Genomic DNA, 17974 nt, shown 5'->3' on the forward strand with positions numbered 1-17974 from the left:
TGTGATTGGTTTCAGTGATATTTGTCCTTTCTCAGTATAAGCACTTTTCTTATTCATTTCAGGTCACTATTTCCCTTTCACCACTTTTTTTTTCTATTCGTGCCTCACTTACTAGATCAATATCTTGTCATTGAAGCCTTCATAAATCTGATTTAGCCTGAGGTAACCATTACTTATCCCTTTCTTGGCAGCTCTGCAGGGCTGATTGAATTGAAGTGGCAGCTTAGTAAAGAAGTGGTTGTCCTGTAATTCACCCCCAAAGCACACTTTTTTGTAATATGCTTAACCATGCATTGTCACTGTATTCATTTAGTTTCTTTGGAAATATATGTACTGTTATCTTCCATGAATGCTTGGGACAGCACAAAGCTGTAAACTAAGCCGTCTTCCAAAAGAAGTAGCATGATCTGCATGACGGAAAAGAACATTTGTTGGAGACTGTTGTTGGAGATGTGTATACTTGTTGAAGGGAGTAATTAATTGAGAATGGTTACCTAGAAGCACTGTATAGCCTCTGCACTCTCTATGGCATTTTAGAGCTTTTTGCCACCCTGTTGATCCAAATATGGTGTTGTGTTTTTCATCACTGAACTCCTGATGTATATTTCTGTTGTATTGTTATGTTTTGGATTATGTAATCAAAATCTGGTATTTGAACCCTACTTCTAGATTGCCCACACGTTTGATTCCAAGTTGCACTGTGTGTGTTTGAGGACATACAGAAACTAATTTCATGTCAGTGTTCTCTTCCTTTAAGAAGACATACTTTTTAATGAATGATGTGAGGTTGCCAATCTCACCTTTATTCTCACTGACGGGTCGGATCTGATATGTCTCGGCCATTTTGGAGGTCTTCAACAAAGCTCGTGGGCCTGTTTTACCCTTAATGCAACCCCCTAGCTTTCTCAGATCTTGTTTGCCGCACAGCAAAGAGGTTGGATGCAGCAGCTCTAGGCTAAGTGTTTAATTTTTTCTACTTAGTCATATCCTTCTAAAAGGTAAAGAAACTACTTTTATCTTTAAATAATATTTTATTTTACTCTTGTTTAGTCTTTCTTCTGTCTTCAGTAGTTGTTAGAATCCGTTTAAGTTAGAGGATATCTAATGAACATCTGTTTTAGTTAGTGGATGTTCTAACCCCTTTCTCCTTTTCTAACTCCAAAAAAAAAAAAGTTTGTTTGTCTGTCCTTTTAAGTTAGAGGACTGTTGCTGAGCTGTGTTTGTGTGTGTGTGTGTGTGTGTGTGTGTGTGTGTGTGTGTGTGTGTGTGTGTGTGTGTGTGTGTGTGTGTGTACTCAGCTCCTCCTCATCTGTACTACTTTCTTTCAGGTATGTCTCAAAAGCAGGAAGGGAAGCCCTTAGGCTTCAAGAAATGTGGAAAGAAGATGCTCCTTAAGCGATTCACATTCTGTGTGTTTATTGCTTGGAGCCTCTTGATTTACAAGAGTCGTGCTCCATCTGCCATGGTTTCAACCAGAGGGCATTGGTGGAGCGTAAAATCAAACTTATTTTAAAGGGTCTGATTAAGACCCCTTTTTCTGAGGCTATATCGCTTGAATCTTCAAAATCTGGTAAGTCTGAAAAATTGGACAAATGGAAAAAACAAGCTTCTTTGGAGCCAAGATCTTCCTGTGGCCTATGTAGAAGGCTCCCAAACTGTCTGCTCCAAAAGAATCTTTGCAGCAGGCAACTCAAGTCGGTTCAAAGGCATTTTAGGAACAACAAGAACCTCAGCCCCGAAGTCGACTTTAACTTCTGAATTCCGATGTAGGAGCCAATTACCTTCCCTGGATCCAGTCCACTCTCGGCTCCTGTCACCTTTCCTAGCCATATTCAGGTCACCTACCCTCTCTTTTCAGTCCACCAGGAGTCTGATGAAGTTTTGAATAGGGTGATGCAGAGACTATTAATTTGGCTTTAGCCATATTATTATTGGATCTGATCCCAAAGGCAACAGATCAGACACAGCCTTCCCCCTCAGTGCTTGCTCCTCCTCCGATCTATTCCTCAGTTTCGGAGCTGGAAGATTCTGAGATCCAGCTTGTCTGTATCGGGTCCAGGACTTGTAGCTTCCTTGGATCCAGTATTTGACCAGAGTGTTTCCACCCAGTCAAGCAGAAGACCTCTGGGAGCAGACTCTTTCTGGTTAGGTCCGGGGAGCTGGTTTGGATCTCACCAGATCCGACCCTGCCTCCTGGGGGCTTCGGAGCTTCAGTCTTCTGCTCCGGAGGCTCCATCAGCTCTGACAACTCATTTGTCTGATCCGGGGAGTTCTTCAGAGCAGGGGTGGACTGCCTTTGAAGTTATGAGGAGGGTTCTGACTACATTCACTCTGATACACAATCTCCCTCTGATCTTCCTCCAAGCTCTGTCCAGGTGTCTGTCTTCTCACCTACCCTCTTCACAGGTCCGCAGAAACCCTAGGCCTCAGAATGTCCAGCAGGGGACTCCTTCCCCCCCCCTTCTTAAACCTCCCCAAAATATCCCACTGTGGAAGTCCATCAGAAGAGGACATGCAAGAGGAAGCATCTCTACTCCCCAGGGGAGTCCGTCACATCTGATACTGACCTCAGTGAAGCAGAAGGGTCCTCACGGTCACCTCCTGAATATTTCTCTTTTGGAGAAATGTGCCCTGGGGCCCCTCCTGTTTAGCATATACTTCTCAGAAGTACAGGCAAGCACGGAAGGGCTGTGGCTGACTAAGTTTGCGGGCGACTGCAAACTGGGTGCTATAATAGAGTCTCTGGCCGACATGGAGATCCTCCAGAAGGGCCTAAATGAGACTGCATGGTGTCAAAGCCATGGTCTCAAGGTAAATGCAAAAAAAATGCGTAGTAATCCCCTTTGGAAAAACCCGCAAACTACAACATAGGAGGTAATCCCCTGAAATCTGAAGAAGAAATTAGGGATCTAGGGACCCAAGTAGATAGTCGGCTTTCCTTTGATAACCATGTTGCCAAAGTGTTTAGAAAATCCTTCTATGTGACCCATCTGATCAAGAAAGGGTTTGCATCAAGATCTAAGGCTGTAATGGTGGCCCTCTACTCTTCCCTCATCAGACCCATTATTGAGTACAATGCACCAATTGGAATATACCTGGCTAGACATCTCCAGCAGCTGGAGAGACCACAGAAGTACCTAATCAAGAGGATTACTGGCCTCAAACAATTGCCCTATGCAGCACGATTGAAAAAGCTAGGACTGTTCTCTGTTGCATACCGCTTTCTTAGAGGCAATCTCTGTCTAACGTACAGAGCCATGTACAACCCAGAATTGTTGAACATGCTCCATCTTAGCAAAACCAAATCTACTCGAGCTACACGCTCTACGGATATAAACCTCAACACAACAATGAATAGAACATGCTGGAGGGATAGATTCCCTTCGCAGAGACTTCCCTTCCTATGAAACAGGGTCCCTCACTATCACTCTTCAAGAGGAACCTTGATGAGTGGATGGGTAACAGAAAGTTCACACTGGGGATCACAACACCAACAGCACTACTAGATAGGGGCCAAGGGTACTAGTTGCTAGTACAAGGGTCTAGGGAACTACTATAGGGGCAGTGAATACCGCACAGCATGGCTGGGCTAATATATGCCTTCGGGCAGCTAGCCCACTACCAACCTATGAGACATCCCGGAAATCTTAAAGCAGAGAGGTTACTAACAGTCCACCTCCCCTTCAGCCGAGGAGTCTGTTTACCTGAAGGCCTTTGTGTCTTGTCCTTCAAGCTCTTGGGTTGAGCCCTCCTTTCAGTGAGCTTGTGGAGTTAGACTCTCGAAAGGCTTTGGTGACCCCAGACACCATAGATCCTACTCCTAGGAGGCCAAATAAGTATATTACGGCCTCTAAGGGCAAGAACATTTTGACAAAAGGTGTAGCAGTTGATGCCATGGTCATGGCAGTGGCCACTAAAAAGGAGCTTTCTGAGACCAGCTCTTCTATCCATCCTTCTAATAAAGACTCCAGAACCATGGATAAGTATGAGGAGCACACCTTTTCGTCAGTGACCTCTGCTTTGAGGTCACTGAATTATCTTAACCATTTCACTAGATTGCAGAGGGACCTGCTAAAGGAACAATCAAGACTCCCTCCAAGGAGCTGTAGCTGATGTGGTGGCAGATAATGCTCAGCTCGCCACCCTAAATTCAGTTGTGAACTTGTCCTTGAAGCTTATATCATGTGCAGCAGATGGAATGGGTAGGCCAGCAGGTTCAGGCATCTCTCTCAGGAGGCAGGCCTGGATGCATCGTTATGATTTCCTGGAGCCCTTCAAGTCTTTCTTCATTAACACATCCTTTGATGGATCCTCTTTTTTGGACCAAAAGTAAAAGAAATGCTCACCAGGTGTGAACAGGAAGGTAAGACCTTATCTGCCGTTGGAGTACGCTTTTCCACACCTACTAGACCCTTTCCCAAAGGTCAAAGAGGTAGTGGGAAAATGTGGTTCAGGAAATCTCAAAGATCTTTCCAAGACACACAGGGTGAAAGTTCCTTATGATGCTGCCCTCGTGACAGAGGAGGCCTGCAAAATCAGGGCTCCAGAGAATCGTTCTTTGGTAGATTTTTCCAGTGCTCCTGAAGGAGTGCCCAATTGCCCACCTCTTGAGGCTGTTGTCTCTGCACCACAAAACCTGGCAAAACATAAATGACAAGTGGGTGCAGAACATTATATCTAGAGGATGTATCATTCACTTCTCCTTCCCTGCTCCCATAAACATATCGGTTCCAGATGTTCACCCAGTCAAAAGGAACAAACAACATCAGACATCCAAAAGTTACTAAGAAAACAGTCATCCAAGATGTCCCTGCAGACCAGAGATGATCCAGAGCTTACTCAAGATTCTTTTTAGTTCCAAAGAAAACAGGACTGGAGACCCATTTTGGACCTCAATAATCTAAACATGTCTGTAAAAAAAAAAAGACCAAGTTCCGGATGGTACACTGCAGTCGATGCTTCCTTTCCTGGAGAAAGACAATTAGATGTGCTGTATAGATCTTCAGGGTACTTACTACCACATTCTAATGGAGAGGTGATCCAGAAGGTTCTTGCACTTCGGCTAGGAGCCAGTCACTTCTGGTATCAAGCTCTTCCCTTTGATCTCACTAAAGCCCCCAGGGTGTTTACCAAGTGTATGGCCACTTCCAAATACTGTTATAGCTCATTCCACAAGGTCTGTAGCTGCATCTGTGGCATTTCAAGCTTGATTACCATTGGCTAACATCTATGCTGTAGCAACTCGGGCAAAACCTCATACCTTTATTATTCATTACAAAGTGGATTTGACCTCTAGGAATAGGGCTTATTCGGTTCTGTGGTTCTGAGGAATATTCTCCCCTGAGCCACCCAATAGTCAGGTTGCTGGTGACGCGGTCCCATCTGTGAGAATAAAGAGGAGATTGACAGCATCACATGAAGAAGTACTTGCCATACCATTCCATGTGTGTTGTCCATCATGCCCTTTATTCTCACAACCCTCCCACCGTACCCCCTTGCCAATACTCCTGGGAGATCGAGTAGCACAGTAGGATATTACAGGGCCATATAACCTCAGAATTCCTTTACTTGTGTATTTTTTGAGGGATATACACACACACACACACACACACACACATATATATATATATATATATATATATATATATATATATATATATAAAATTTTTACTTTGTCACTGCTAGTGGCAAACAAGCTCTGAGGAAGCTAGGGGGTTGCATTATGGGTAAAAGAGGCCCATGAGCTTTGTTAAAAACCTCAAACTAGCAAAATGACCCATCAGTGAGAATAAAGGGTGAGAAAACCTATATACAGATAAAATCATTGGTTGATGAGTTGTAATGCATCAGCAATGATCACAAACTGTAATGTAACCAATAAAATTCTTGAATTACACTGACTCAGCAATTTGTTTTAATGCATTTGATAGGATGTTTTTGGTTCATGACAACATTTGATAGGAGTCTAAATATTTTAAAATGTTTGTGAGCTGTATACATTATTGGTCTGAAGAAACGAGCTGTATACATTATTGGTCTAAAGAAACGGTCATTCCGACCATGAAAGTGCTTACATCAGTAAATGTTTTATCTAACAGAATTGTCGTAATTCAGTCATGTGCTGGTGTATCCTGGTTCTTGTATATTCATATGCATATTAATATGGGACTTTCAGTGAACACATTGTTAATAAAAAATATTACATTGCTACAGGAGTTTGTTTTGTAGAAGAGAATACAAGTGAAAAGTGAGCAGTGCAAGATATGCATTGTCAAAATGGGTTCGGTACAAGATTAATGCAGATGTTGAAAAATACAAAGACTAAGAGAATACAGAGGGTAAAGACAAAAGAATGATGTAAGGTGTTAGTGTATTTAGGTAGCCGATAAGAGATTAGATAGGTCAGAGAAAGGGTATATTACTTCAGAAATATGTAAAGAGTAATAATAAGAAAAACAGGAGAATGAATGTTAGGAAATAGGAGAAGCGAGTTCAGAGTGTGAGGTAGTTTCTGGAGGGTGTAATAAGATGGGAGGTGGCATACTTTTAGTCAGGTGTCGAACAAGAGCAGATTCACGATTTAAAAATTTTGTACATGTTTAAATCTAATATATTAGAATTGTCTCTAATGTTAATAGGTTCTCTTCCAGGTGTTGGCAGCAGAATAGGAGTAATTACTTTGGCTGTCTGCTTTAGTACTTAAATACAAGAGGGCGTAATGTACCACAAGTTCACAGTAATGATGATTATAATACAAAAATCCTGTTGAAAATCCATCTGTCATAAACCTATCTATATCTAAGGTGTTGAGAAAGAAAATTGCTGTAAACATTCTTCTTGATGACTGGTCATGTAGGCTTTTTCATAGCTCTGGAAAGAAAGTTTAAACATTTGCTATTCTGAAAATAGACAGTTGGTTCCTATGTCCCCTGTAGTAATGAGGAAATATAAGCAGGTGGAGGATTTGTCCTAGGGAAGATATTCATTTCCTAAAAGGAAGGTGAACAATTTAACTGCAGACATCAGAAGTCGTTGATGCCCATGTATTAGTGTGGACAAATTTCTCTTGTTGCTTGTTTCAGGGTGGTTATTGCATAGTTTTTTTTTATTTTATAATGCAGACATGCATAGTTCAAAACTCTGCTATTTAGATGCTCCACTAGACAAATACCTGTCTTTGGTCCGCTCTTAGTGAAGATCAGTTCTTTCATTCCCCTTTTCTGAAATATTCAGTAAAAATTTTGCAAATCTTGATCCTTTATGGAAAACAATTCGGATCTGAACTATAAAAAGAGAAAAGACCATCTCAGAGAAAGCAGCAATAATACTATGTGGGCAAAAAAACGTAAGTAACAGCTTCCAGAGCAAGAGTGGCATTTGTTCCCCAGTAATAACCACTAACAAGGTCCTTCCATCATCCTCTGCTGTGTGCCCGACATTTTCCACCACATGGAAGGAATGTTCAGTTTACAAATAGTTAGCTCTTTCTGATTTCATTCAAATGTATAAGAAAGATAAGCTTCCATGGTGTGTGAAGGAGATGTCCTTCAAGAATGCAACTGCAGTCCTTACATATGGGTTGTCCTGCCTCAGGCAGCCCTCGGTCGGCCGGATTCCAAAGTCTGGGTCCGGCGTCAGCTGATGTCTCCTCCTCCCCGACGTCAGAGTGGCTGGGGTATAAAAGCATCAGCCGATGCCATCTCCCTCAGTCTTTCTTGCTGCGCGGTGCCCGAAGCAGAAGCAGTTTGCAAGTGCCGGTTGGTCAGCTCCTGTGTTTTTCGTATCCGAAGTCATCAAAAAGCTAAGTACCCCGTTGGGGATCTTTTTCTTGCCTCAGTCGATGTCAGAAAAAACTGAAAAAGTTAATAACTGTTTGTCTTGTGGTAAACAAATACCTCATAAGGACTTCCATTCTTACTGCCTTGGCCCAGACCACAACGTCTCGGCCTGTACTGCCTGTGCTTGCTTAAGTAAGCGCACACGGCGCCGGGCAGAGTTTGCTGAAGACTTTTTTGGCGATAAATACTCTTATACCATGCCGTCGGAACAACCGACACCTCCTATTTCCAAGAAACGGAAGGACCGGGACCGACATTCTCGGCCCGCGACTTCCACTGACACCACGCCAAAAACTACCGCGAGTGCATCGGTCTCTTCTGAGGCAGTTGTTCCACCGTTCCACCGCTCTGGACCGACGACACCGCTTTACCGCTCACTCCGGCCCCGGAGCCTGCGCCGGTGCCGGTTGTTGATTTTCCTCCAGAAACTGAAGCCCAAGATTTGCCTGAGACCATACCGGTGGACAGGGTTACTCCAGCACGTGGGGCAGCTAGGCCCCCCTATGTCTATCAAGGCCTACACACGTGCTAAGGCTGCTAGCCAGGCTAAGTCTCACCCTCCTAAAGCTTTGCCTCAGCCCTCTACTGATAAACAAATCATGACTTTAGCTGCAGATTTAATTTCTTTAATCAGAGGCTCCCAGGCCCATCCTGACAGAGGTTCTCAGCCACCTCCTGACAAAAGGGCCAGGGTTCAGCATACAGATGCCCTTTCTTCAGATGAAGCCTGTGGTGACTCTGATCACTCAGATACCCAGGAAGAGTCCTTCCAGGCCTACAAGGATTCTGATGCGGAGGAATCTATTCCCTCTGCCTCTCCTCCTGAGGATATTTCTTTTGGGGAAATTCTCCACTCCATGAGAGAGCATTTTCAGTGGCAAGGCCAGGAATTCTCTGACTCCAGGAAACGGCTTTGTACCTTCCTTAAGCTTCCCCAACATAGGCCTTTAGCTATCCCTCCAGTGTTAGATGTACTGGATGATGTGTACTCAGATTCGAGTGCTTCTCCTGATTCTCTCCCCCCTGCTCCTGTCAAGCCAGACAGATACTACAGGGTTCCAGAAACTCACAAACATTTCTTTAAGGCCCATTCTGTTGATCTAGAAACTATTTCCCAGGGGCCCAAAGGGGTGGCCACATCCACGGCCAAAAATCCTTTGCCCTCAGACAGGGAAGCTAGGTCCCTGGAGAGGTGGGGCAAAAAAGTTTATACCTCTACCACACTTGCCATGAGGGCCCTTAATTGCCTTTTTCATATGTTTCAGTATCAGGATTTCTTGATGGATGATTTACAGAAAAAGTTAGCCTCTCCTGAGCCTTTAGATAGAAAGGCCTTGCGGGATTTGGTCCATAACACACAGCAGGCTAGCACTCATTTTCTTCAGTGTGGTTATGATGCATTGGAAGCTTCATGTAGGGCAGCTATGACAGGGGCTGTCATACGTAGACATGCATGGTTGAAAGAACAGGCATTGCCAGATCATGTTAAAGCAAAGCTTCTAGATGCACCTCTGGAAAAACGCAAGCTATTTGGTGCTAATGCTCAGGATGTGTTGAAATCAGTTGAGGAAAATTCTAAATCAGTGCAAACAGTCAAGGATTTCCTCCAGGTTCAGCCACCTAGGTTCAGCAGGAATTGGCCTTCTAAGAACTGGTCCTTTCCGGACACTGACAAGTTTCAAAGGGGAAAAAACAGGCGTGCCTGAGGAAGAGAGCAATACAGAGGCTCCTACAGGGGACGCCAATGGCAACCGTCTAATCAAAGAGGTAGCGCAGGGACCACCCCTGCTCCACAGGGACAATCACAATGACTTGACTTTGACACCGCCGACCAAGGCTCAAAGAGAAGCACCTTTAGGCGGAAAATTATCCTTATTTTCAAAAAATTGGCACATTTTAACAAAGGACAAATGGATTCTGGACATAATAGACCAAGGTTACAGGTTCCATTTCCACACTTTACCAACAAGGCAAGGCATGCCAAACCTGCCACAAAATCAAAGGGCAGAGGCATTCGAACAAGTTTCAAAGATGAGACAAATCAAAGCAATAGAAAAGGTTCCTCCTCAGGAACAAGGCCAGGGATTTTACTCAAGACTGTTCCTTGTTCCAAGAAAAGAAAAGCAATGGAGGCCTATACTGGACTTGTCCGCTCTAAACACGTTTCTCATTGTACCAAAATTCAAAATGCTGACGCTACAGCAACTCCTTCCCATGCTGGGCAAGGGGTCTTGGCTGGTTACTCTGGACCTCAAGGAGGCATAACTGCATGTCCCAATCAGACACAGTTGCAGAAGATACCTCAGATTTCTTGCAGGGTCAGAGCATTATCAATTCTCAGCATTGCCTTTTGGCTTATCTACTGCGCCCAGAGTATTCACTAAATGCCTGGCATCAGTAATTGCACACTGCAGACTCCAGGGGATACAAATATACTCTTATCTGGCGACTGCCTTATACAAGCGGACAGCAAGCAAGCCTTGATAAGAAACTTGAACTATGTCATTCACTTACTACAGGCTTTGGGATACACAGTCAACTTACAAAAATCAAGACTACTGCCATCCCAACAAATAATTTTTCTAGGAGCCAAACTAGACACAGATTCTCAAATGGCTTACCTCACAGAAGAGAAGCAAGAACAATTACCACGTTACTTCAAAAGCCTAGCAAAGCTCACCCAGATGACTGCAAGGAAAATCCTGCAGGCCCTGGGTTTCATGGCATCTTGCATTTTACTGATTCCACTGGCAAGACTACACATGAGAAAACTACAATGGTACCTGAAAAGTTTATGGTCTCAACACAGCCACAGCTTAGAAGCAATTATCCCACTCATCCCATGTCTACAAAGGGAATTTTTGTGGTGGGCCCAAGCAAGCCAGTTAAACAAAGGTATGCCTTTCAACAAACCTCAAACAAGCCAAACCATTACAACAGACGCCTCAGACCATGGATGGGGGGCGCACATGGAGGGCAGATGCATTCAAGGGCAATGGACCCCCAGGAAGTGCATCTACACATCAATCAAAAAGAGATGTTAGCAGTAATACATGCAATCGAGGCCTTCGGAAAATTTCTTCAACAAGGTCATCTACTAATAAAGACAGACAAACACCACTGTTATGTGGTACATAAACAAGCAGAGAGGTACTCATTCATACCCCCTTTGCAGACTAACAATGACTCTTTGGGAAAAGTCCCTGAAACTGAACATACAGCTGCAATCCCAGTTTGTTCCGGGCAGGGACAATGTTCTGGCGGACAGTCTAAGCAGAAACATCCTGGATCCGCATGAATGGATGTTGCATCCAGACATTTTTGCACAAATAACTCAGGCATGGAGGAGGCCGGACATAGATCTCTTTGCCTCCCACCTCAATCATCATCTGAAAAAGTTCTGCTGGAGGACACACCATTCACAAGCCTGGAGAATAGATGCTCTCTCATTCAGCTGGAACTCCCTAACAATCTATGCATTCCCACCTCTACCATTAATGACCAAAGTGTTACTTAAGATCAAAGAAGAGCAACTGAAAGGCATCTTAATAGCTCCAGATTGGCCAAGACAGCACTGGTATCCATTACTAAGGAGCATAACTTGCACCAAGCCGTGGCCCCTGCCTCAATGGCCTCCACTATTGACTCAGCACAATTACAGGACGGTTCATCCCAACCTGCAAACTCTACAGCTGACAGCTTGGAGGCTCCCATGATTTCTCCTCATATCTCTCTCTCCAAGGAAGTTCAACAGATATTATTGGAAGCACGCAGACCTTCCACCAGAAAGACTTATTCAGCCAAATGGAAGAGATTCAATATCTGGAATACCAACAAGGGACAGGATGCATCAGTAATGAGCATCCCACAGATATTGGAATACTTGGCAGACATGCTGCATAATGGACTTTCCTATTCCTCCATAAAAATACACGCTTCGGCAATTTCAGCAAAATACAACACTGATCCACCTGTGTTTTCACATCCTTTGCTAAGACAATTTCTAAGAGGGATAAAGAATATCAAACCTCCCAGAAAACCACCAGTGCCTGCATGGGACCTCAATTTCATGTTGGAAAAATTAACTCTTCCTCCTTTCGAACCAGCAGCATCTTCAGAATTGCAATTTCTTTCCTGGAAAACAGTTTTCCTGTTGGCAATTACCTCAGCAAGAAGGGTTTCGGAGATACAGGCCCTCATGGCAGTACCTCCATTCCTCATTTTTCATCAGGACAGGGTTTCTTTAAGAACCAATCCTTCTTTTATGCCAAAAGTGATATCCAGGGTGTGTCTAAATCAAGCAATTCACCTGCCTACTTTCTTCCCCAATCCTCAAAATAAAGGGGAAAAGCTGCTACACACTTTGGACATTCACAGACAACTACGCTACTACTTGGACAGAACAAAGGCAAACAGAAAGTCTGACCAACTATTTGTAGTATACGCTCCTGGAGTGCAAGGAAAGGCAATTTCCAAACAAACAATTTCAAAATGGATTGGACATTGCATCAGATTCTGTTATTCAGACAAATACAGCCCAAATGATTGACAAAATAAATAATACTGGCTGTGACCCCTGGAGAGTAATACTAAATTTAAATTAATAGAACCAAGCTCAACCCAAGTGACCACCAGGCAGCAAACAAGAACATAGAAAGTTTACTGAAAATGGTCATGGAGAATTAGGCACTTTACAAAACAGTAATGTGTTAAATTTATCTGATTTTGTATTATCTTCAACACACTTGCTGGTCCTTAATAAAGGGTTGTCTTTTGTACCAGGTTTCATGGTCTCTGAGGATTTGTTAGCCCAAGATGTTGTTTCTTTTTGTAGAACTCTGAATCTCAAATTATTTTTTGGTGATTCTGGGCATGATGGTATTGACAGATTTACATATCACAAATCCACTTTTGTTCCACCTATGCATCCACTGGTACAACAGTTTCAGAAGAATATTCTCAATGACCTTCATTTCTCTGGTTCCGATATTCATTTCAAATCAAATAATGTATCTCGAGCTGAACGGGAAGCAATTTTTGAGTTACAAAACAATGAAAATATTGTTATTTCGGCTGACAAGGGGGGTGCCGTGGTGATCCTAAATTGGAGTGCCTATGACAAAGAGGCAAATAGACAGTTGTCCGATCCTAAATATTATTCTTTGATGAGTATTGATCCGACATCTAGATTTCAAAAACAAATAGAGGAATTTATATATTGGGCCAGAGATGAATGTATCATAACTAATGACATTGCACAACAACTTATTGTCAAGGATCCATCCACACAATACATTTACTTCCTGCCCAAGATCCACAAGGACCCCTCAAACCCTCCGGGCAGACCAATTGTTTCGGGAAGGGGCTACATTACAGAACCGCTATCATTGTTTCTTACTAAACATCTCAAACCTTTATTGGGCATGATACGTTCAAGACTACATGATACCACTAGTTTCCTTCAGATTGTTTCCGATAGCCAGCTTGAAGACAATTGGTTATTATGTACCCTGGATGTCTGTTCGTTATACACCAACATTCCACACCAATCTGGTCTTGAGGCCTTGTCGTTTTGGTTGGACAAGGCAGATTTATATCCATCATCTTTCAACTCTTTCTTGATCGAGTTAGCCAAACTGGTTCTTACCAGCAATGTCTTTCTGTATTCGGACAAATGTTACTGGCAGGTCAAGGGCACAGCTATGGGGGCATCATTTGCCCCCATCTATGCAGATCTCTTCATGGCCTTTGTTGAACATCATATTATTTATAATTCCATTAACAATACATTTCTACCATACATTGACATCTGGAGACGCTACCTTGACGACTGCTGGTTGGTTTGGACAGGGGAAGTAGTTATGCTACATGAATTTCTCAAATATTTAAACAATAACATCTGGGGACTGGAATTCTCTGTCCAGTATGACCGTCATAATATTACTTTCCTGGATGTTGCTGTCACCAAGCTGGCTGACAATACTTTATCCACTGAGGTCTTTAGAAAACACTGGGAGTATAACACTATCCTCCATGCCTCTAGTTTTCACCCCCCACATGTCATACGCAACATCCCAAAATCTCAGTTCATCAGAATTAAATGTATCTGTTCCAATGATTCCTCCCACCAGATTCATAGGAGAGACCTTACCAATAGATTCAAGTCTAGGGGTTACGGCATGGGCTATGTCTTAGCTGCCAGTCACATGGTCGATTCCTTTGATAGGGATCACTTACTGCAATGTAATCAACACAAACCTAATCGAGACCCAACTTTAAGATTTATGACTACGTATGCTAGAAATTCCAATCATTTGATTGATAGTGTAGAAAGACACTGGAACATTCTCAAATATGATCCAGATATATCCACTCTTATACCAGATAAATGCCTTTTTTCATTTCGCAAAGGAAAAAACCTTGGTTCTTTTTTTAACCACTTTAAACATGGGCATAGGCATGATGACCCCAACCTTATCTAAACAACAATGACAGGGGACCCATTGATAGGTTGCTACCCTTGTGGACATTGCACAAACTGTAACAAGATCAATAAGACTAAACAATTCTCAAGTAGAAATTGTCCAGTAGTTCATGATCTCAGGTTCTTCGCGAACTGTAGCACTGACTGGGTCATTTATCTGGCCACCTGCCATTGTGGTTCATTTTATGTAGGACAAACATCCAGACCAATCAAAATTAGGATTTCAGAACATATCAGCAATATTAAAAACAAGAGACAGAATAATGCATTATACAAACACCATTTAGTACATGCTTCTGCCAAATTCACCTTTATTATAATTGATAGGATGGCTGGCAACAAGCATAACAAAACTGGGTTACACTCGATTCTGAACACCAAAGAAAAAAAGTGGATAATCAAATTAGGGGCATTATTTCCGCCTGGTCTTAATGAAAATCTTTGATTGAACCAAATTGATTAATGAGGAGTGTTTGGGTGTGAGTATATATATTCTTGTTCACCACTATGTATGTAACCAACACTGAGGAAGGCTGTGTTTATTCCTGCCGAAATCGGTTTGTTTTTTTACTTTTGTAATGACTTAATTCTCATTACAATAAATTTTTGAACACTGTATGCTGGCTCTGTTTTTTGCTTTGGATCCTATACTTGTTGAGCCGTGCATTTGCCCTTCGTGTAGATGACCTGTTTTTGATTGATATAGAAAGGGCCATCCTCACTTCTGCAATGGATATTCCCTTTGAGCAGCCTTGTCTCAAGATCTGAACCACATGGGATGGTTTTCCCAGAACCCACAAGGGGCATCACACCTACTCAATGTGTCCACTGGAGATATGGAAATTAGCACAGGTACTGTGTGCATACAACTCTCCCTACCCCCATCATGGGAGTGACAAGTGGGACAGACCCCTTTCCCCTCACTGATTGATTTCTTTAGTGTTGGGGCTGCTAACTGAATCGTGATTGCCTGGGTCGAAGTCTGTGCTTTATTCCTGTGCTCTCTGGACTCAGGCCGGTACTACCTGTCTTGACATAGAATGACCTTTTGTAGTCGTGGATATGCAGAATGCCTACTTCATCGTCCCCATTCACAAAGCTCACAAATTAAGTTTTGTGTAAGGGCCTCCCAATATTGTAGCTTATAACCTTGACATTTGATCTGGCAAAATGTGTAGACTAATCTGCATTGAGTTATCCTACCAATTAGGTAAGCTGTCAGTCCATGTGGTTGTCCATCATCCTCAAAAATGAGATGATCTCCCCTGTTGGAGACTTTTAGCAGCCATTTTGGGGGCCTAAGCTCTTTTGACACAGAGGTTTCCTTCATTTCTCTCAACAGAAACAGATGACAAAGAATATTTTTGTGAAGGATCAATATTCCTCGTCTTTTTCCATTTTCTTGGTATCGGACTCCTTATGAGAAAATTTCACTGGCTGCTGTGCAGTCTGTTTTTTTTTTTTAAACACCTTTATTGAATTATCACTTATGACATATCCAAATTTACATTTATACAAACGTAATCAAATTGTATTAAATTAACATTAATAAGCATTATAGTTTACGTATATTGCTATATATCATATAACCTAAGCAATATTACATACATTATTCAATTCCTCCCCTTTTCTTTTAAACAAGTAACATCTTTTACCATCACTTATGACTTAAGCAATCATACACTTATATAAATGAAAATGAAACACAGTGACACAATCCTAGTTGCAAGCATTTTACATCACAAATTATACTGATGCTCCCAGTTGCAAACATTATACATCACTTAACTTACCAGTTGTTTTCAGTCAAACATTACATGGCTCATTTAAGTCTTGCCTTCTTTTAAACCTCATTCCTACCCTGTATGTAGTTTGCGCCTACCCTTTTCTAAGGATTTCAGTTCCAGTTGTTTTGTATCGGTTACTATATTCACTGCTTCTAATGCAGTTGGTTTAGATTTTGTTTTCCGTTTTCTAGTAATTTGTTTTTTTTGACAGCCACCATGTTTAGACACAGCAAGGCCTTAACATGTCTAGGCAATTCTGATTCTATATCACAGCACAGAAAAATCATCTCTTTTGTCACACCAGCCCACCCAGGTTGCTGTACAGTCTTTTGAACCAGATCTCTCAACTTGTAGAGTTCACTTTGTCATTGTTTTTAGCTCTGTTGAAATAATTTTATTCTTTGCAAAACCAGTTTACCACTACAAGACATTTGTTTCTTTAGTGTCAAGCAATTTGCTCATCACAGACTCTGGATTATGCACAATGAGTCAGTCAGCAAAATCTGAAGGTTTAAGCCTGAGGACTTCTTTCTGAGAAGCTAAACATCATTTTCAAAGAAATGTTGGCAATCCATTTGGCTCTAACAGCCTTTCCATCAGACCTCATGCTAGACACACTGTAGATGGTAGCATACAATTCCACATTGATGGGGGACCATCTCAATTTGTCTTTGTTAATGAAAGGTCACTCCTTCTTAACCTGGTAGACTTCGAGAGAGTCACCAAGGCATGGACAAGGATAAAACAGTGCATACTGTGTCTTGACCTAACTGAGGCAGTCAATTCAATAACCCACTTAGACTTTATTGACAAGCTTTCCTGAGCTAGGTGTAAATCTTTACTTAACTTGCTGGATTGCAGGCTGGCTCACAGACAAAACTCAAGAAGTCAGGATTAGTGAGACCACCTCCACCAAGAGACCACTCACTAGTGGGAGTACCTCAGAGCTTCATGCTGGGCCCACTCCTGTTTGGCATCTATTTCTCAGTAGTCACTACTAATGCTCAAGGCAGATGACTGTAAATTGGGAGCTAACCAACATCTTGCAGGAGGGCAGACAAATGGCTAGTGGCAAAGGTATGACCTAAAACTCAATGTCAAAACATGCACTAAAACACCATTTGAGAAACTGTTAACCAAGGTAATTACTACATTGATAAAATACTCCTAATACTCGACCCAGTAGTAAGGGATCTGGGAACATATGTAGACAGCAATATCACCTTTGACCAACATGTAGATAAGACGGTATGAAAATCATTCTGTGTTGCTCCACTTATAGGTACAAGTATGTCATCCAGGTGCAAGGAAGTTGCAGGACAACTCTACACAGCCCTTATCAGACTTACTGAATATAGTGCCCCCTTTTTCATGCCTCTAACCAGACACTTGCAGCAGTTCCAAAGCCAGCAAAGCTTTCTCACCAGGAGATTTCAAGGCATGAATATCTTATCCTTCAATAATTGGTTAAAGGTTCTGTCTCTGTATTTAGTTTCCTATAGGCTGCTTAGAAGGGATCTTTGCCTGGCTTACAGGGCTTCCTCAGAATCAGCCCTGATGGATCTAGTGCACATGCACAAAACTAACAGCACAACATCTTGGGATCGTAGCTTCATTGTGAAATAAACAACATGTTTGAGAGACCAAAATGTCCCAAAGGATCCCCGCACTGTGGAATGGAGTTCCCTGTGTAAACAATGTTCATCCTGACCCTGTTCAAATGAAACATTGACAGCTGGATGAGAAATCATAAATTTACCCTTTGTCTGGTTCCCATGTCCCTAATGAACAATGGCTGTCGCTAAGAAAAGTACTATCCTAAATAAGAACCCTCTAACAAATCCTTGGTTATCTCCCTACTAAGC

General features: G+C 42.3%; 1 protein-coding gene across 1 annotated transcript in view; it reads left to right on the plus strand.

The window, feature by feature from the left end:
• Positions 1-17974, plus strand: part of SNX13 (sorting nexin 13) — a 1298295-nt gene that overhangs the window by 474501 nt on the left and 805820 nt on the right. Inside the window, 1 exon segment of the mRNA XM_044065560.1 lies at positions 3688-3718. Within this exon segment, the coding sequence (XP_043921495.1) occupies positions 3688-3718 (31 nt within the window).

The sequence above is a fragment of the Protopterus annectens genome, chromosome 3.part0 (genome assembly GCF_019279795.1).
Source record: "Protopterus annectens isolate FY-2018-M chromosome 3.part0, PAN1.0, whole genome shotgun sequence".
Classification (NCBI taxonomy): domain Eukaryota; kingdom Metazoa; phylum Chordata; order Ceratodontiformes; family Protopteridae; genus Protopterus; species Protopterus annectens.